The sequence below is a fragment of the Oncorhynchus masou genome, chromosome 1, assembly GCF_036934945.1.
Source record: "Oncorhynchus masou masou isolate Uvic2021 chromosome 1, UVic_Omas_1.1, whole genome shotgun sequence".
Lineage (NCBI taxonomy): Eukaryota > Metazoa > Chordata > Actinopteri > Salmoniformes > Salmonidae > Oncorhynchus > Oncorhynchus masou.
The window spans coordinates 57,014,161-57,035,083 of NC_088212.1; the positions used below are offsets into that span (position 1 = coordinate 57,014,161).

The 20,923-nt window shown below is 42.7% G+C and overlaps 1 protein-coding gene across 23 annotated transcripts in view; it reads left to right on the top strand.

The window, feature by feature from the left end:
• LOC135546615 (MAP kinase-activating death domain protein-like) overlaps nt 1–20,923 on the top strand; it is an 85,080-nt gene that overhangs the window by 15,533 nt on the left and 48,624 nt on the right. For 22 of the 23 annotated variants that reach the window (XR_010456610.1, XM_064975185.1, XM_064975222.1 and 19 more), the window contains exons 2-7: nt 6,091–6,308; nt 6,469–7,107; nt 9,194–9,497; nt 18,677–18,808; nt 19,254–19,367; nt 19,975–20,055. Coding sequence is in view for 22 of the 23 variants with exons in the window: in XM_064975185.1 (XP_064831257.1) it covers nt 6,250–6,308; nt 6,469–7,107; nt 9,194–9,497; nt 18,677–18,808; nt 19,254–19,367; nt 19,975–20,055 (1,329 nt within the window). In the remaining variant the exon portion in view is untranslated. Of the gene's footprint in view, nt 1–6,090; nt 6,309–6,468; nt 7,108–8,602; nt 8,820–9,193; nt 9,498–18,676; nt 18,809–19,253; nt 19,368–19,974; nt 20,056–20,923 lie in introns of those variants that run through there. The other variant, XM_064975309.1, reaches the window with a different exon arrangement.

Below are 20,923 nucleotides of genomic sequence, written 5' to 3' on the forward strand. Positions count from 1 at the left end.
ACACTCAATTAGTATTTGGTAGCATTGCCTTTAAATTATTTAACTTGGGTCAAATGTTTCGGATAGCCTTCCACAAGCTTCCCACAATAAGTTGGGTGAATTTTAGCCCATTCTTCCTGAATGGGCTGGTGTAACTGAGTCAGGTTTGTAGGCCTCCTTGCTCACACACACTTTTTCAGTTCTGCCCACAAATGTTCTATAGGATTGAGGTCGGGGCTTTGTGATGGCCACTCCAATACCTTGACTCTGTTGTCCTTTTGCCATTTTGCCACAACTTTGGAAGTATGCTTGCTTGATGTCATTGTCCATTTGGAAGACCCATTTGTGACCAAGCTTTAACTTCCTGACTGATGTCTTGATGTTGCTTCAATATATTATCCACATAATTTTCCTACCTCATGATGCTATCTATTTTGTGAAGTACACCAGTCCCTCCTTCAGCAAAGCATCCCCACAACATGATGCTGCCACCCCTGTGCTTCACGGTTGGGATGGTGTTCTTCGGCTAGCAAGCCTCCCCCTTTTTCCTCCAAACATAATGATGGTCATTATGGCCAAGCAGTTATATTTTTGTTTCATCAGACAAGAGGACATTTCTCTATGATCTTTGTCCCCATATGCAGTTGCGAACCGTAGTCTGGCTTTTTTATGGTGGTTTTGGATCAGTGCCACTTCACGTCTTGCGCAACTCACAAAAGTGTACCCAGTTCCTAGTTGGCCTACTTCTTCATTGCACAAAGGAATATCCTCAACCAAATTCCAAAGACTGGTGACATCCAGTGAAGCGGTAGGAACTGAAAACAGGTTCCTAAGAAATATCCCTTGGCAATAACACCTCAGGGAACAGAGAGAGGCAAAAAAAAATCTGAACAGTTAGTCCTCTGGGTTATGCCTGCTACATAAGTTCTGTTATACTCACAGACATGATTCAAACAGTTTTAGAAACTTCAGAGTGTTTTCTGTCCAAATCTATGAATAATATGCATATCTTATATTCTTGGCATGAGTAGCAGGAAGTTGAAATTGGGTACGCTATTTATCCAAAAGTGAAAATTCTGCCCCCTAGCCCCAAGAGGTTCCTCTTGGAACTACCCATCCCGGATCCGGGAGATTTGTCATCAACTATACTAATTAGCATAGCGCAACGGTCAAAAAATATTACTAGAACATATTCATGAAATCACAAGTGAAATATAGTGTAACACAGTGTAGCCTTTTGTTAATCACCCTGTCATCTCAGATTTTGAAATTATGCTTTACAGCCAAAGTAAGACAAGCGTTTGTGTAAGTTTATCGATAGCCTAGCATAACATTATGTCCAGCTAGCAGCAGGAAGCTTGGTCACGAAAATCAGAAAGGAAATCAAATTTTTTGTTTACCTTTGATGAGCTTTGGATGTTTTCACTGACGAGACTCCCAGTTAGACAGCAAATGTTCCTTTTGTTCCATAAAGATGATTTTTTTTATACCCAAAATACCTCCTTTTGTTGGTCACGTTATGTTGAGAAATCCACTGGAAATAGAGGTCACGATGACACCGAAAATGTTTCCAAATTATGTCCATAATATTGACAGAAACATGGCAAACGTTTTTTATAATCAATCCTCAAGGTGTTTTTCAAATATCTATTCAATAATATATCAACCGGGACAATTGGCTTTTCAGTAGGAGCGAGAGGAAAAATGACTACCTCTGCCTTTTAAGGAAGAATCACTCAGAGCCCTCAGCTGGCCACTGACGCAATGTAGTCGTTTACGCTCATTCTTCAAAATAAAGGCCTGAAACTACGTCTAAAGGCGGTAGACACCTTAGGGAAGCCACAGAAAAAGGAATCTGGTTTATATCCCTTTCAATGGGCAATAGGGATGTATAGAAAGACGGGGGTTTCAAAATAAGAGTCACTTCCTGATTGGATTTTTCTCAGGATTTCGCCTGCAATATCAGTTCTGTTATACTCACAGACAATATTTTTTTTACAGTTTTGGAAACATTAGAGTGTTTTCTATCCTAAGCTGTCAATTCTATACATATTCTAGCATCTGGTCCTGAGAAATAGGCGGTTTACTTTGGGAACGTTATTTTTCCAAAAATAAAAATAGTGCTCCCTAGTTTCAAGTGACATCAATAAGGGATCATAGCTTTCAACTGGTCAGTCTGTCATTGAAAGAGCAGGTGTACCTAATGTTTTATACACTCAGTGTATATGTGTCCTTAACTTTATGCAGAAATGTGGTGGAAATGTGCCCCTTAAATTACTGTTCCATAGGCTTGGGCGATACCCTGGTATACGATACCCTTGCATAATAAGTAATGGTAGCCTTAGTATTGTGTACCATACATCCCATTCAAAAAGGTAGAGTTGTATTGTTCCATTTTCAACATTCAGGGAAAGTACAGGGAAATCCAAATGGCAGCCATTTAATTCAAATGACCACCCTTGTTGACTGACACGCTTCCCAGACTGCCTCCTATCTTTAAAATGTTCCTTAAGTGGGCGGCAGGTAGCCTAGCGGTTAAGAGGTGAAAAATCTGTCTACGTGCCCATGAGCAAGGCACTGAACCATAATTACTCCTGTAAGTCAGTCTGGATAAGAGCATCTGCTAAATTACTAAAATGCAAAATGTAACGGTATCTAGTAATGTACCATTTTATCATAAAATATACAATTTTGGGTATATTTGATTCTTATCCAAGTGGTTCAGCAGTGGGGGATGGTCATGGTTACTCCTGTTCGCTGAGCCTGCTGCCAGTACCTGTTAGAGTGATGGCTGGACTATAGTGCAAGCTCTGAGGGAGCTTACATTCCCGGAAGATCTCTCGCACAGGACCCCTTTACCCCCTAAGCTGCTTACTTTGAGACCCGCTATTGAAAAGTCTCCCTAAGTCCTACAAGTGCCTCCAACAGAAAGGAGGCTCAGTATAGAAATTGCCTGAAGGAGAGCTTATTGTCACATTTTGCAGTAGAGGTGACACAGAAATGCCACTGTTGGTGTTTGTTTTCCTTGTATTCATACTTCCATGTGCAACGCAGTTATCAAGCACTAGTTAGCACTTTCATTAGCTAGCATCAGCACACTCATGCACACTCATGTATATAGCCTTGGCTGCATATTTTTTCACACAACGAAATGTGATTTCTTTCTTGCTGTATTAGCTAGCTGCCTATAAGCGCTAAACGTCACCATTTGAAAGTGCAGTGTTGATAGCTAATACTAATCAAATTGTAGAAAGCTAGATGTACTCGCCTTTTTATCTAGTGATTACCAATAGTGTTTATTGACTAGCAACAGTAGTTGCTAACCTAGATACAGAGACAACTGATCATTATTAGGACTTAGCCTAAAGGCCATGATTTAATTATTGTGAATATCTAGATTATAGAATGTATTTTTATTTTTATACATAGAGCACATGCACTGAGTATACCAAACATTAGGAACATCTTCCTAATATTGAGTTACACCCCCTTTTACTCTCAGAACAGACTCATTTTGTCAGGGCATGGGACTCTAAAAGGCATTGAAAGCATTCCACAGGGATGCTGGCCCATGTTGACTCCAATGCTTGCCACAGTGTGTCAAGTTGGCTGGATGTCCTTTGGGTGGTGAATCAGGGAATGGAAGGTTGGGGAGGGAAGTGGTTCGGGGGGGGGGTTATTAACACTAAAGATAACAATTACATTACAAATATATATATTTTTTTATATTTCTTTTTAAACAATGGTAATGCTAGCTATTCTCTCTTGGAATCTGAAAGGCTTAAACGGTCGTATGAAATGTTCCAGCTGTCTTGATGTCCTAGCAAGAAACCATGTTGATAAAGCAATGCTCCAGGAAATACACCTGGTTCAAAAGGACTCGCATGGAATAGAGAACCATTTGTATTAACTGGCTGCTTTTTCATCACCCCCAAACAAAACTAAAAGTGTAATCATAATGATGCATAAAGGCTAACTAACTGAAAAGTTGGTCACATAAAAGAGACAACTGATCGTAGATTCTTAAGATATTTGCCCGGAGTGGACATGTTTCCAATGGTAATTGTCTGCACTGTCTGAGGTGGGGTGGGAATCAAATCAAATAAATTTTTATAGCCCTTCGTACATCAGCTGATATCTCAATGTGCTGTACAGAAACCCAGCCTAAAACCCCGAACAGCAAGCAATGCAGGTGTAAAAGCACGGTGGCTAGGAAAAACTCCCTAGAAAGGCCAAAACCTAGGAAGAAACCTAGAGAGGAACCAGGCTATGTGCGGTGGCCAGTCCTCTTCTGGCTGTGCCGGGTGGAGATTATAACAGAACATGGCCAAGATGTTCAAATGTTCATAAATGACCAGTATGGTCAAATAATAATAATCACAGGCAGAACAGTTGAAAGTGGAGCAGCAGCACGGCCAGGTGGACTGGGGACAGCAAGGAGTCATCATGTCAGGTTGTCCTGAGGCATGGTCCTAGGGCTCAGGTCCTCCGAGAGAAAGAAAGAAAGAAAGAGAGAAAGAGAGAATTACAGAGAGCATACTTAAATTCACACAGGACACCGGATAGGACAGGAGAAGTACTCCAGATATAACAAACTGACCCTAGCCCCCCGACACATAAACTACTGCAGCATAAATACTGGAGGCTGAGACAGGAGGGGTCAGGAGACACTGTGGCCCTATCCGATGACACCCCCGGACAGGGCGAAACAGGAAGGATATAACCCCACCCACTTTGCCAAAGCACAGCCCCCACACCACTAGAGGGATATTGTCAACCACCAGCTTACCATCCTGAGACCAGGCCGAGTATAGCCCACAAAGATCTCTGCCACGGCACAACCCAAGGGGGGGCGCCAACCCAGACAGGAAGATCACATCAGTGACTCAACCCACTCAAGTGACGCACCCCTCCTAGGGACGGTATGAAAGAGCCCTAGTAAGCCAGTGACTCAGCCCCTGTAATAGGGTTAGAGGCAGAGAATCCCAGTGGAAAGAGGGGAACCGGCTAGGCAGAGACAGCAAGGGCGGTTCGTTGCTCCAGAGCCTTTCCGTTCACCTTCACACTCCTGGGAACTCTCCTTTCTGTAGAGTCCGTAAAGCTGTGCATGTGCACGGCACACACTACCTCAAATTAGTAATTTTTTAACAAACTTTTTCAAGCTTGTCATAGCAGTATTAGCTAGACAAGCTTGAATTACAAAACAGTGTTAAACAAATAAGCCTTGTGTGGTTAGCTGCTTTTTCAATTTACCAACACTTTTTTTTAGGCAATAGATTTCCATTAAAAAAATGTACAATTACCCTAGCTTTAGCCTTGTTCACACAGCAGGCCTTAGTGCTCAAATCCGTTTAGAAATACTGACTTTTCAAACTGTAAGTTACAATTGATCAAATTGCATTTGTGTGTATTCAGACCGCAGTCATTTGCTGACATGGCTATGCTAGTTTTCATAGTAACGACGGGTGTGCGCGCAATGGTGTAGGTTGATTGGTGGTGCTCGTGCTTTCTATCAAAACGAGTCTTTTTAGGCGGACCACAGCAGTCAACTAGCTATCTAGATAGTTTTTCAGCTTTCTAACACTTTCTCTAATTTGTTTGGTAACAATTAACAAGCTAGTTAGCGACCGCATGTTCTTGTCAAACTGTCAACAGAGTAGCTAGAAAGCAACAAAATATGCCAAATAACAGTCTAAAAACTTGAGAGAAAATAAATCGCATGGCCAGGAATCAGATTTGTATGTGGCTTGAAAATCCCATTCCATGTGCTTTTGGGCTGTTCAGACTGCAGGAGTTTTTCATATTTATTTCTCTCTATTGTGTTATTGACTGTACGTTTGATTGTGCCATGTGTAACTCTGTGTTGTTGCTTGTGTCGCACTACTTTGCTTTCTTGGCCAGGTCCCAGTTGTAAATGAGAACTCGTTCTCAACTGGCCTACCTGGTTAAATAAAGGTGAAATAAATAAAAAAAGACTGCAGGAAAAATGTGTGTGCCAAAAAATTGGATTTGAGTCACTTCAAACTGCCAGTGTGAACAAGGTTTTAGTGACCGAATAAAGCTGAAAACCATAACCGTAGACGTAACACACTACATTTTCTTGTTTTACAGGTTTCCCCATTCTTTTCTCAGATGTCCACAATGACCACTAAGGTCCTGCATGCTCCTCCCACACCTAGCCCTGCCTCTTCGTGATTGAACAGCTGCTGACTGACCAGAGAGGTGATATATGTCTGTGTGGCCATGACTTAAAGACGTCATCAATCAAAGATGGAGAAAAAGAAAATGTGCCCCCGTCTGCTGGACTACCTGGTGGTGGTTGGAGCCAGGTGAGGACTTCGTAGGGATGGTTGGGAGATAACAGTCCAATCCCAAACTGATTCCTACTACCTCACATTATATTGTTAGGCCTTTGTTTTTGTGATTTTTGCATATTTTTTTAATACAATACTGTTTCTATGCCAATTCTCCCGCCATCCTACCTTCCAGGCAGCCCAGCACTGATACCGGGTCCCAGACCCCCCAGCTCCTTCGTCGCTACCCGCTGGAGGACCACCCGGACTTCCCCCTGTCTCCGGATGTGGTCTTCTTCTGTCAGCCTGAGGGATGCCAGAGCATCCGGCAGCGCCGGGTCAGCCTGCGTGATGACGCCTCCTTCGTCTTCGCACTCACTGATAAAGACTCGGGCATCACGCGCTACGGCATCTGCGTCAACTTCTACCGCTCCTTCCAGCGTGGGGGGCACCGCCGTGACAAGGCAGGTAGTGGTGGAACGGCGGCACAGACAGCGGAAGCGACCAGCGAGGGTTCTGATGGCAGTGGTGGCTGCCCCACTGCCTCCACGTTGCCGACACCTGCCAGTGCCGACACAACAGCCACGTCCACGCCAGGCACGGAGCCGGGACCGCCCGGTGGTGAGCCAAATGCCGGCAGGTCCCCTCGGCACAAACGCAGCACTGCCAAAATGGTTAATCGGAACCGCGACAGCACGCTGACCTCGCTGTGCATGATCAGCCACTACCCCTTCTTCTCCACCTTTAGGGAGTGCCTGTACATCCTCAAGAGAATGGTGGACTGCTGCAGCCACAGGTTGACCCAGCGCGCCGGCCTGCCACGCGGAACTCAGAGGTTAGACCTATGCATAGTGCCAGGCTTATCAAACAATGCATCCCCCTGGTTTCCATAATTCCTTTCAGGAGATTCAGTTGAGTAAAATCACAACGTTGCTAAAACTATCCTAAAACTACCCAGACTAGAACACTTCCAACCGTAGGCCTATCCCTACCAAAAATGTGATTCAAAGGTATGTGGTCAATAGTTTTTTTATTTAGGCTGTTTTTATTTTAAACCACCCAGCTCAGTTGCCACCACATGTGGTTGTCCACCTCTATTTGAAAGCAAGAAAAGTATTAGTCGTAAGCACTTATTTTGGAAGATTTGTTTGTAAAGTTTATAAATCCAGAGCTGATATTTGGGATCTGGTCACAGTATGATACATTTTAAATCCAGATCAACATCCAGATCAACAGATTCAGTCTGATCGGGTTGTAATATACACAGCCCAAAACAACATTTTTATTTGAGTATTTGACTGATTATTTGTATAAAAATAATAATAATAATTTAAAAAAAAACAGTCAACCAAATTGTATTTGGAAGTTTTCATTAAAACAATTATTATGCGTGGGAATGTATTTGTGTTTTTTCAAATACATTCCAATATGCAACTACTTGTTTTTAAAAATAAAAGTTATTGTTTTGAAATCCAGGAATTAGTTGAAATTGAGTTAATGAATTGGGAATAAAAAACTATTGAAAATACGGTAATGGATAATGTACCAATTTCTTATGGCCTTTCAACCCCACTCATGACATTTAATGGACTAGATGGAATTGCCTCACTCATTACATTTTTAAACAACACTATGGTCTCCCTTCAATTCTTGGAGGGAGTGTCAGTGAGTCAGCATGGCCTTGCCTTGTCCCCTATTGTGGGGTCTCCTAACAAAAGCAGCCTATCATGCTGCTGTCAGCTGGTGTTCATGCAAGGCAATTGATGAAAATCCGAGAACATTGTGTGCGTGCACCTTTACGCACACAGGATATGAGCCATTCCCATGCAAAAGCATTTAGTTTTATATACAATAAGCAAAATGTTAATGTTATTATAGAACACAAGTTCTATTATGTTTCCTTAGAGATTATATTGAAAATAAGGCTGCAATTGGAACTTATTATTTTAATAATTTTAACTTATTTATTTGCTCTAGGCAGCCTATCTTGTTTGAGCAGTGTGGAGAAGAGCGTTGCGGTGAAACACTATTAGACATGTATTTATTTTAGATTTTCTTTTAGTTCCACTGGTGCTCCCATAATAAAACCCCAGGTAGTACAGCAAAATATTAAGTCGTATATGCGTCCAAATTGGTGAGCACTTTAGAGCCCTGGCTGTGCTGCCTTACATAACACTGTATCAGTCTACTGCGTTGCAGGTTGCTGCTGCAACACACATACACACACACACAGGCGCACAGACAGACACACACACACATACAAACGCTCACACAGTCACACTTCCACACTCCCTATAAGTCTATGACATGCACCAATACACCCCCCCTACACACACACACACACACACACACACACACACACACACACACACACACACACACAGTGCTCGGCTGACAGATTGAGGTCTCTGACTGCCTTCAGGGAGTAGCTGCAGTGGGCGGTGGCCCAGGGCGAGCTCTGACGAGCTAATGATTAATCTCCCTCCTTCGGCAACAGATGCCAGGCAACTGCAAAGAGGGTTTAATGCCGCCAGGTTGTGTGTAAGGGTGTGTACGTTCAGAGTTGGAGGGCTGTCGACATATCGGCGGCCTATATCGGCATGTTGTTTGCTCATTACACAATGACAACTTACAGTAGAATGCACAGGGAATGGTGTTTTGTCTGTGTAAATGTAGTTATAAGGTTTTGATGATGTAGCGCTTGCCCAATATTAGAATAATTTATGTAAACAGGTGGAGTTGTGGTACGGTTTGATTGGGTGGATTATCTCCCAGGATGTGCTTGCTTTTATCACCTGTTGAGAAATATGATTGTGATATGATTTGTTCACTGTCTCCTGTCAGGGACACCATTTCCCTCTCCATCTGTATCTAAACTGTCTGTTGTCAGTTTGTTGACTGACTTGTCATTCTCCCTTCAGGGACACCATGTGGCGCGTGTTCACGGGGGCCCTGTTGGTTGAGGAGAAGGGCAGCCAGCTGCTGGCTGACCTGCGGGAGATCGAGTCCTGGGTCTACCGCCTCCTGCGCTCTCCGGTGCCCGTGGCGGGCCAACGGCGCGTAGATGTGGAGGTGCTGCCCCACGAGATGCAGCCGTCACTCACCTTTGCCCTGCCCGACAACTCTCGCTTCTCCATGGTGGACTTTCCCCTGCACCTGCCCCTGGAGTTGCTGGGTGTGGATGCCTGCCTCATGGTGCTCAGCTGCATCCTGCTGGAGCACAAGGTTAGGGGAAAGGGCTGACGTTTTTAATGGAGTTTACCTTGAGAACTACTTTATAGCCGTGTTTGAGAGCTTCAAATCTGCAACTGAGCAGACTGATCTACAAATCATAATAAGTAGTTATTTAGGATACAAAGTGGTTTGTCGATCAGTCAGTTGGTGCAGTCGGTGATCAGCGACTCAGAATAATTTATTTTTTTCCAACAGCTCTGGGCGTGTTCCACATTGCAGCCAACTTTAAAGGCAAGTCAAGACTGACTGATCTACAAATGACCTTGCATCATAAATAACTACTCAATATTATTTGTAGATCAGTCAGTCACAATTAACTCATGATATATCAAGGTTTTGATACTCTCGAACATGGCCTCTGCCTTTAAATATGGCTATTGCCCAGTCACAAATCAACCCATTGCCTTCTAGGTGTGTCAGTGGAATGAGTACTGTTGTGTGTTCCTGCCCTCAACAGCTATATGTTAGGGATGTGGATTTTGCTTAATGTTTAAACTGCCATTTTTTTCCCGTTAACTATCTTTTTTTAAATCATAAAATTCGATGTCAATTCACAATGCAGAATAATATTCCCATTACGTATCTAGTAGTAGACAAATATGGGAAGAAAGTTGGCACGGCCAAATGCTTTTTAGCATTATCATTACTGTATATCATTGTCATTGTAATGCATATTTATCTAAACTAGTTCTTTAAATATGCAAAACGTGTTTAAAAAAAATTCTGTTTAGACATTTTCGTTGGCTGAATTAAGTTCGATCTGTCTTTTGAATTGTGTGCTCTGTATTTCGTTTAAGATGCGTTCAAAGTAGGCCTATTGTAAAATAAATATAGTTAGCCTATTGCTGTCATTTGTTGGGTACGGTAGGCACTAGCCTTTCTTGGTGAATGCAGCAATACAGGCTGTTCAAAACTTATGAGATTTGTTTCATTCTGAGTAATTCTTTTGGCCAAATTTAAATTCCAACTGTAATTTTTGCTCCAATATGCTATCCTGCTCGTATTTTCCATATAAAAGTTTGACTTACATTTTGATACTGTATTGAACCTAATGAAGTTTAGGAACTTTTGTGAAGGTTTGTTGTGGCTATTAGCCTGCTATACTGCAGGCCAATGATATGAAGGCAGTGTGCACCGATGCTCTAATTGACTCCAACAGTTGAACTTGATGTGGGGAAGAATGTTTTAGGCCTACCAGAGTTACTCCTATAATCTTACAATACAATGCTTATCTTTATAAAAAAAAATGTAATAGAAAGTTAATGAATTAGTCACATACCTTTTGAATCACATTTTTGGTAGGGATAGGCCTGCCGTTTGAAGTGTTCTGGTCTAGGTAGTTTTAGGATAGTTTTAGCAACGTTGTGATTTTACTCAACTGAATCTCTTAGGCAAATGCAGCTACAAGCAAGGAATAAGAGCGGATCATTTGGAATGAGTGACTGGGTCGTGTCCATAGATATAGAACAAAAAGACTTAGCGACTGGGTCGTGTCTCGGGTAACCTAACCGATAGATTGAAAGGCCAACTGGCCGTAGATGTCGATACTAGGCCTATATTTTTGTTGAGGGATGAAATAGTAGCCTATGAATACATTTATCAAAATAAAGTTTTTTTAAATTTAATCAGTAACCGTTATAGGGAAGCAATTGTGCACTCTCGAGTTGTGCAAAATGACTCTTTTAGCACGACCGTGTAAAAAAAGCTGTTTAGCACGCCCTCTTGTTTACAATTTCTTTAATCTCGATCTCTCGCTGGGGATAGGCCTAAGCTTCTATTACTTTGTTATAAAATCCAAAATTGGACACCTACTCAGTCAAGGGTATTTATTTTGACTATTTTCTACATTGTAGAATAATAGTGGTCATAAACTATGAAATAACACATGTAATCACATTGTAGAATAATAATGAAGACATCACAACTATGAAATAATTTTGAACCAGCTTCACCTGGAATGCTTTTCCAAATGTCTTGAAGGAGTTCCCACAAATACTGAGCACTTGTTTGCTGCTTTTCCTTCATTCTGCGGTCCAACTCATCCCAAACCATCTCAATTGAGTTGAGGTCGGGTGATTGTGGAGGCCAGGTCATCTGATGCAGCACTCATCACACTCCTTCTTGGTTAGCCAAATCAAATCAAATTTTATTTGTCACATACACATGGTTAGCAGATGTTAATGCGAGTGTAGCGAAATGCTTGTGCTTCCAGTTCCGACAATGCAGTAATAACCAACAAGTAATCTAACTAACAATTCCAAAACTAATTTCTTATACACAGTGTAAGGAGATAAAGAATATGTACATAAAGATATGAATGAGTGATGGTGCAGAGCAGCATAGGCAAGATACAGTGGATGGTATCGAGTACAGTATATACATATGAGATGAGTATGTAAACAAAGTGGCATAGTTAAAGTGGCTAGTGATACATGTATTACATAAGGATGCAGTAGATGATAGAGTTCAGTATATACGTATACATATGAGATGAATAATGTAGGGTAAACATATTAGGTAGCATTGTTTAAAGTGGCTAGTGATATATTTTACATCCTTTCCCATCAATTCCCATTATTAAAGTGGCTGGAGTTGAGTCAGTGTGTTGGCAGCAGCCACTCAATGTTAGTGGTTGCTGTTTAACAGTCTGATGGCCTTGAGATAGAAGCTGTTTTTCAGTCTCTCGGTCCCAGCTTTGATGCACCTGTACTGACCTCGCCTTCTGGATGATAGCGGGGTGAACAGGCAGTGGCCTTGATGATCTTTGTGGCCTTCCTGTAACATCGGGTGGTGTAGGTGTCCTGGAGGGCAGGTAGTTTGTCCCCGGTGATACGTTGTGCAGACCTCACTACCCTCTGGAGAGCCTTACGGTTGTGGGCGGAGTAGTTGCTGTACCAGGCGGTGATACAGCCCGCCAGGATGCTCTCGATAGTGCATCTGTAGAAGTTTGTGAGTGCTTTTGGTGACAAGCCGAATTTCTTCAGCCTCCTGAGGTTGAAGAGCCGCTGCTGCGCCTTCTTCACGATGCTGTCTGTGTGAGTGGACCAATTCAGTTTGTCTGTGATGTGTATGCCGAGGAACTTAAAACTTACTACCCTCTCCACTTCTGTTCCATCGATGTGGATAGGGGGGTGTTCCCTCTGCTGTTTCCTGAAGTCCACAATCATCTCCTTAGTTTTGTTGATGTTGAGTGTGAGGTTATTGTCCTGACACCACACTCTGAGGGACCTCACCTCCTCCCTGTAGGCCGTCTCGTCGTTGTTGGTAATCAAGCCTACCACTGTTGTCGTCTGCAAACTTGATGATTGAGTTGGAGGTGTGCGTTGCCGCGCAGTCGTGGGTGAACAGGGAGTACAGGAGAGGGCTCAGAACGCACCCTTGTGGGGCCCCAGTGTTGAGGATCAGCGGGGTGGAGATGTTGTTGCCTACCCTCACCACCTGGGGGCGGCCCGTCAGGAAGTCCAGTACCCAGTTCCACAGGGCGGGGTCTAGACCCAGGGTCTCGAGCTTGATGACGAGCTTGGAGGGTACTATGGTGTTAAATGCCGAGCTGTAGTCGATGAACAGCATTCTCACATAGGTATTCCTCTTTTCCAGATGGGTTAGGGCAGTGTGCAGTGTGGTTGAGATTGCGTCGTCTGTGGACCTATTTGGGCGGTAGGCAAATTGGAGTGGGTCTTGGGTGTCAGGTAGGGTGGAGGTGATATGGTCCTTGACTCGTCTCTCAATGCACTTCATGATGACGGAAGTGAGTGCTACGGGGCGGTAGTCGTTTTGCTCAGTTACCTTAGCTTTCTTGGGAACAGGAACAATGGTGGCCCTCTTGAAGCATGTGGGAACAGCAGACTGGTATAGGGATTGATTGAATATGTCCGTAAACACAACAGCCAGCTGGTCTGCGCATGCTCTGAGGGCGCGGCTGGGGATGTCGTCTGGGCCTGCAGCCTTGCGAGGGTTAACACGTTTAAATGTTTTACTCACCTCGGCTGCAGTGAAGGAGAGGCCGCATGTTTCCGTTGCAAGCCGTGTCAGTGGCACTGTATTGTCCTCAAAGCGGGCAAAAAAGTGATTTAGTCTGCCTGGGAGCAAGACATCCTGGTCCGTGACTGAGCTGGATTTATTCTTATAGTCCGTGATTGACTGTAGACCCTGCCACATACCTCTTGTGTCTGAGCCGTTGAATTGAGATTCTACTTTGTCTCTATACTGACGCTTAGCTTGTTTGATAGCCTTACGGAGGGAATAGCTGCACTGTTTGTATTCAGTCATATTACCAGTCACCTTGCCCTCATTAAAAGCAGTGGTTCGCGCTTTCAGTTTCACGCGAATGCTGCCATCAATCTACGGTTTCTGGTTAGGGAATGTTTTAATTGTTGCTATGGGAACGACATATTCAACGCACGTTCTAATGAACTCGCACACCGAATCAGCGTATTCGTCAATGTTGTTGCCTGACGCAATACTAAACATGTCCCAGTCCACGTGATGGAAGCAGTCTTGGAGTGTGGAATCAGCTTGGTCAGACCTTCTTATTTCAGTTTCTGTCTGTAGGCAGGGATCAGCAAAATGGAGTCGTGGTCAGCTTTTCCGAAAGGGGGGCGGGGCAGGGCCTTATATGCGTCGCGGAAGTTAGAATAACAGTGATCTAAGGTTTTGCCAGCCCTGGTGGCGCAATTGATATGCTGATACATTTTAGGGAGTCTTGTTTTCAGATTAGCCTTGTTAAAATCCCCAGCTACAATGATTTTTTTTTATTTTTTACCTTTATTTAACCAGGCAAGTCAGTTAAGAACAAATTCTTATTTTCAATGACGGCCTGGGAACAGTGGGTTAACTGCCTGTTCAGGGCAGAACGACAGATTTGTACCTTGTCAGCTCGGGGGTTTGAACTCGCAACCTTCCGGTTACTATTCCAACGCTCTAACCACTAGGCTACCCTGCCGCCCCAATGCAGCCTCAGGATGTATGGATTCCAGTTTGCAAAGAGTCAAAAAAAGTTAGTTCAGAGCCATCGATGTGTCTGCTTGGGGGGGAATATATACGGCTGTGATTATAATCGAAGAGAATTCTCTTGGTAGATAATGCGGTCTGCATTTGATTGTGAGGAATTCTAAATCAGGTGAACAGAAGGATTTGAGTTCCTGTATGTTTCTGTGATCACACCACGTCTCGTTAGCCATAAGGCATACGCCCCCGCCCCTCTTCTTACCAGAAAGGTGTTTGTTTCTTTCGGCGCGATGCGTGGAGAAACCTGCTGGCTGCACCGCCACCGAGAGAGTCTCTCCAGTGAGCCATGTTTCCGTGAAGCAAAGAACGTTACAGTCTCTGATGTCCCTCTGGAATGCTATCCTTGCTCGGATTTCATCAACCTTGTTGTCAAGAGACTGGACATTGGCGAGAAGAATGCTAGGAAGTGGGGCACGATGTGCCCGTCTACGTAGTCTGACCAGAAGACCGCCTCGTTTCCCTCTTTTACGAAGTCGTTTTTTTGCGTCGCCGGCTGGGATCCATTCCGTTGTCCTGGTTGAAAGGCAGAACACAGGATCCGCTTCGCGAAAGTCATATTCTTGCTCGTAATGATGGTGAGTTGACGCTGATCTTATATTCCGTAGTTCTTCTCGACTGTATGTAATGAAACCTAAGATGACCTGGGGTACTAGTGTAAGAAATAACACGTAAAAAAACAAAAAACTGCATAGTTTCCTAGGAACGCGAAGCGAGGCGGCCATCTCTGTCGGCGCTGGAAGTAAATAGCCATTACACAGCCTGGAGATGTGTTGGATTGTTGTCCTGTTGAAAAACAAATGATAGTCCCACTAAGCATATTTCTGCAGAATGCTGTGGTAGCCATGCTGGTTAAGAGTGCCTTGATTTCTAAATAAATAATTGACAGTGTCACCAGCAAAGCACCCTCACACCACATCACATGCTTCACTGTGGGAACTACACATGTGGAGATCACCCGTTCACGTACTCTGCATCTCTTCTTCTTATTGGTGACCTTTTAGTAGTGGTTTCTTTGCAGCAATTCGACCATGAAGGCCTGATTCCACTCTCCTCTGAACAGTTGATGTTGAGATGTCTGTTACTTGAACTCTGTGAAGCATTTATTTGGGTCGATTTCCACAACGTCTAGGAGCGTTGAAGCGCGAGGCTAAACCTCTCTGCTGTCTTGCATTGTGCTCATCTCATTTGCTTATTGTAAGGTAATCTCGCTAAGTCTCCCTTAAAGTGAATCCTTCCTATTAGGCAAAACACAGATCTACAGTACCAGTCAAACGTTTGGACACACCAACTCATTTCAGGGTTTTTCTTTATTTTGACTGTTTTCTACTTTGTAGAATAATAGTGAAAACATCAAAACTATGAAATAACACACATGGAATCATGTAGTAACCAAAAAAACTGTTTAACAAAAAAAAAAACTCTTGGCATTCTCAACCAGCTTCATGAGGTAGTCACCTGGAATGCATTTCAATTAACAGGTGTGTCTTGATAAGTAATATATATTTTGATTTATCACTTTTGGTTACTATGTGATTCCATATGTACAGTTGATGTCGAAAGTTTACATACACCTTAGCCAAATACATTTAAACTCAGTTTTTCACAATTCTTGACATTTGATCCTAGTAAAAATTGTCTTCGGTCAGTTAGGATCACCACTTTATTTCAAGAATGTGAAATGTCAGCATAATAGTAGAGAGAATGATTTATTTCAGCTTTTATTTCTTGCATCACATTCCCAGTGCGTCAGAAGTTTACATACACTCAATTAGTATTTGGTAGCATTGCCTTTAAATTGTTTATCTTGGGTCAAACGTTTCGGGTAACCTTCCACAAGCTTCCCACAATAAGTTGGGTGAATTTTGGCCCATTCCTCCTGACAGAGCTGGAGTAACTGAGTCAGGTTTTTAAGGCCTCCTTGCTCGCACACACTGTCAGTTCTGCCCACACATTTTCTATGGGATTGAGGTCATGCTTTGTGATGGCCACTCCAATACCTTGACTTTGTTGCCCTTGCCATTTTGCCACAACTTTGGAAGTATGCTTGGGGTCATTGTCCATTTGGAAGATCCATTTGAGAACAAGTTTTAACTTCCTGAGTGATGTCTTGAGATGTTGCTTCAATATATCCACATAATTTTCCTAGCTCATGATGCCATCTGTTTTGTGAAGTGCACCAAGCCCCTCTTGCAGCAAAGCACCCCCACAACATGATGCTGCCACCCCCGTGCTTCACGGTTGGGATGGTGTTCTTTAGCTGGCAAGCCCCCCCCTTTTCCTCCAAACATAACGATGGTCATTATGGCCAAACAGTTCAATTTTTGTCTAATCAGACGAGGACATTTCCCCACAAAGTATTATCTTTGTCCCCATATGCAGTTGCAAACCGTAGTCTGGCTTTTTTATGGCGGTTTTGGAGCAGTGACTTCTTCCTTGCTGAGCGGCCTTTCAGGTTAAGTCGATATAGGACTCGTTTTACAGTTGATATAGATACTTTTGTACCTGTTTCCTCCAGCATCTTCACAAGGTCCTTTGTTGTTCTGGGATTGATTTGCACTTATCGCACTAAAGTACATTCATCTCTAGGAGACAGAACGCGTCTCCTTCCTGAGCGGTATTGTGGCTGTGTGGTCCCATGGTGTTTATACCTCCGTACAATTTGAATCTTCAGGGTCACTTGTCCGGCGGAATATTTCCCCAATGGACCGCAGTCAAATACCCTTGAAAGCGTCTCGGCTACGGCATGTTTGTTTGTCTGTAAGGGTACACTATGGAACTATCAATCAAATAATCTTAAACTGCCTGCGTGCAGCCTGCCTGCCTGCAATCTGTGCGCAAACCACTCTCCTAAAAAAGTACTTTTATAGTTTGTTAAATAATGTGAATTGCCAAGACATTTAGTAGAAACAGAACACATTTTCATCTAGGAATCGACTCCTAAGATCCAGTATCCTTGGAACGAAGGAGGCTGATTAGTTGGTGTAGTTTCAAAAACACGAACACTCGCATCTTTCATAGTTAGCTAGAGAGGGACAGAGCGAGAGCGGAGGGGCACAGTATAGGCAGGTCGGCTACCAACCAGACTGTCAGATCTGTGCACTAGGCCTGTCTATCAGCAGTCAACGCTGTATCTCGCTATGGAACGCTGTATTTCGTAATTTCTTGGCTTGCAATGTCTCGCAACTTCAGTAAAGCAGGGCCTATCATTAATGAATAGGCTAGGATATCTACATGCAACAGACTGAACACACACTCGCATCATTAATGAAATAGCAGGCGAGCCAGCTGCACTGAGATTTGAATTTTTATAGAAAAAATAAAGAAAAATATAAATAATAATATTGCCGTTAGGGTTTTTTCTTTACGTTAAGGATCCCAATATCGTTTAAATATTTAAACGTTCTCACCCCTATTATATGTCCAACTCTTGATATTGATTTAAATGGCCAACTCAAAAATGTTGTTCACAATCTCACTGGATTATTGAAGACCTAGTCCCACACTACCCATACATTGATTTTATATATAGCAGGCATATTTTATTTTATTATGATTATTATTTTTTTCTTTATTTAACTAGGCAAGTCAGTTAAGAACAAATTCTTATTTTCAATGACTGCCTAGGAACAGTGGGTTAACTGCCTGTTCAGGGGTAGAACGACAGATTTGTACCTTGTCAGCTCGGATTCAACTCTTACCCTACAAGGTGCGGAGCCTACTGTTTTTTTCTGTTCTACCTGATATTTAATTGCACCCACCTGGTGTCTTGCCAGTCTGATTAGAGGGGAACAATGGGGGGAAAAAAGCAGTGGAACTGGCTTTGAGGTCCAGAGGTCCAAGATATATTGTATACTACTCTATACTCTAAACTGTGTCAGGTTACCCTTGAAGCACCTCCTTTTGCTGTTCAAGCTTTAACATGTCACTGTTGTATATTGAAAACAGCATATTTTGGTCTGTATGTGGCTGTTGAATCAACTAGTCAGTGCTACATCTCTTATTGTGAAGGAATAAAACTAGGATGGTCATTGAATGTAATTGAGTATCTTGTATGGAACAAGCTGCATGTGATCACCTATGGCCAACAGTCTCATGAAGTATCAATTTACAATTGAGATGTTTAAATGCACTTCAAATAGTTTTTTTGGATTTGTGTCTTCCAGGTGGTCCTCCAGTCGCGGGACTACAATGCCCTGACCATGAGTGTCATGGCGTTTGTAGCCATGATCTACCCCCTGGAGTACATGTTCCCTGTCATTCCCCTACTGCCTACCTGCATGGCCTCCGCTGAACAGGTACGTCAATCAAACCAATGACTGCAGTACGGGTAGTTGTAGTACTATTAGGGAGAACAAATAGAGGGCTTTTTAATAGCTGGAACCAAGAGTTTATTTTTTATTTATTTATGGGATACACTTCTGCACACTGTTGTATTTTGGGGGGAATTCCTGCACCCTAATTGATTGCCTTTGAACGTTTCACTATTTTTATATGATTCGATTTGCCAATTTTATCATCCATTGCTTTTTTTGTGATTGTAGCTGTTGAAGAAGAGATTAGTCCCTGTATTATGTTGGGAGTTGTACCTGGGATTTGAATGCATGCCTAGTGGAGTTCTAGCCCACTAGCTTTAGTCTATGGTGTGAGGCTCCTCCTATTGGAGCTATTCTTGCTTGTGTGCTGATTTTGATTTTGTCTGATCGTGACGTCATACAATGTTCTTTCTACTCTCCTTTGTAGCTTCTCCTTGCCCCCACCCCTTACATCATAGGTGTGCCTGCCAGCTTCTTCCTCTACAAATCCGATTTCAAAATGCCCGACGACATTTGGCTCGTGGACCTAGACTGTAACAAGGTAAGTGCTCCAAAATGGAGGTGCGCTTCAGCATCCCTGCCACGGTCTCTGCAGATCTATGCTATTATTTTGCAGATCTATGCTATTATTTTGCAGATCTATGCTATTCGTTTGCAGGTCTATGCTATTCGTTCACAGGTCTATGCTATTTGTTTGCAGGTCTATTTGAGTTCCATACGGCATTCTCTCTGTTTGGGAGACAAGTCTAGACACTTGCTTGAGATGTATTTATTTTCACTGCTAAATCCCATTTGGGGTTCAGTTCTCTCATTGTGACCGTTATTGTGTTAGGCTAGATATCGACTTTATGCAGGAGGGAAAAACCTAGCTCTTGTCATCCTAATTTAAAACCTGTGCAGAAACTGATTTCAACATAAAAGTCCTCCCACTCTGTGAGACCGAAAGCATCCGGTGCTAAAACACACACCCACAGCCCAGACTGTCTTTCTAGGGGCAAACTCCTTCCCTTTCTACTATGTAGTAGGTAATGGTGACTGATGTATGCTTTGAACATTTGAAGGGGTATTTGTGTACACTTGTGAGTGTGTAGTGTACATGGTTGTTTTGCAAAAATGTTACAATTGAAGCATGCTTTGTTGCTCATCAGGTCAAAGCACCCACCAATGCAGAGCACCTACCCCCTCTTCCCGAGCCAGAATCCACAGAACTCAAGAAACACCTGAAACAGGTAAATATAGCCTGTCGCAACATACCTGAATAGCACTATTTTCAGTGGTCGTTCACGACGCATGTATGTTAGCACTGCCGACAGTTAACTCTGTTTATTTCATCCTCTTGTATTGTTTTATTACATAACACAAGAAAACCTGCAATATTACCATATGTGTTAACTATTTGTTTTCAAGTGATCAACTTCTCTTCTTTCAGTTTTAGATATGTTTCAAAAGAGGTTTGATGAATTGCTCCAGGCACATCGGTGTCCTTGTTCTCTCACCGTGTTGTATGTACTAACTATGCATATAGCGTGGGAGCATTGTTGAGTTAAGCGTTGTAATGTCCTAACGAAAACAAGTGTTGTTTTTTTTGTTTTTCTCTCTCTTTTCTTTGCATGCGCTAGCTCTTGGAGGTAAAAGCAGATACTGAGGTCTTACTCCCTGAGACCTCAGTAACAAGCTATAGCAGTAGAACTAACCAAATCCTCTAAGCCCAAATAACAATATGTAGATTAGAAGCTGGTTCTGATTCATAAGCCTCTCTTTCACATGTTGTGAAATGCCAATCAAACATTCCACTGTAGTACCACATCAGTTTAGCATTGTAACTAACACTACCTTGAATTATCAGTGAACATCTAGTAACCCCCACCTATCATTAGCATATTTTGCCAGTAACTATTCCTACCCAACATTGTCATCGTCTGTTTTTCGAGTTTATTTGATTTTTAAAGAGCATATTAAGCACAAGATGCTTTATGAAGAAAAGTTCAATGAAAAGAACAACAAAATGTATAAAATCCACCATATGAACAAATGTCACATTTGAGCGTTCGAGGCATAATTCATCATCACTGTTAAAATGCATCACAACTCGTCACC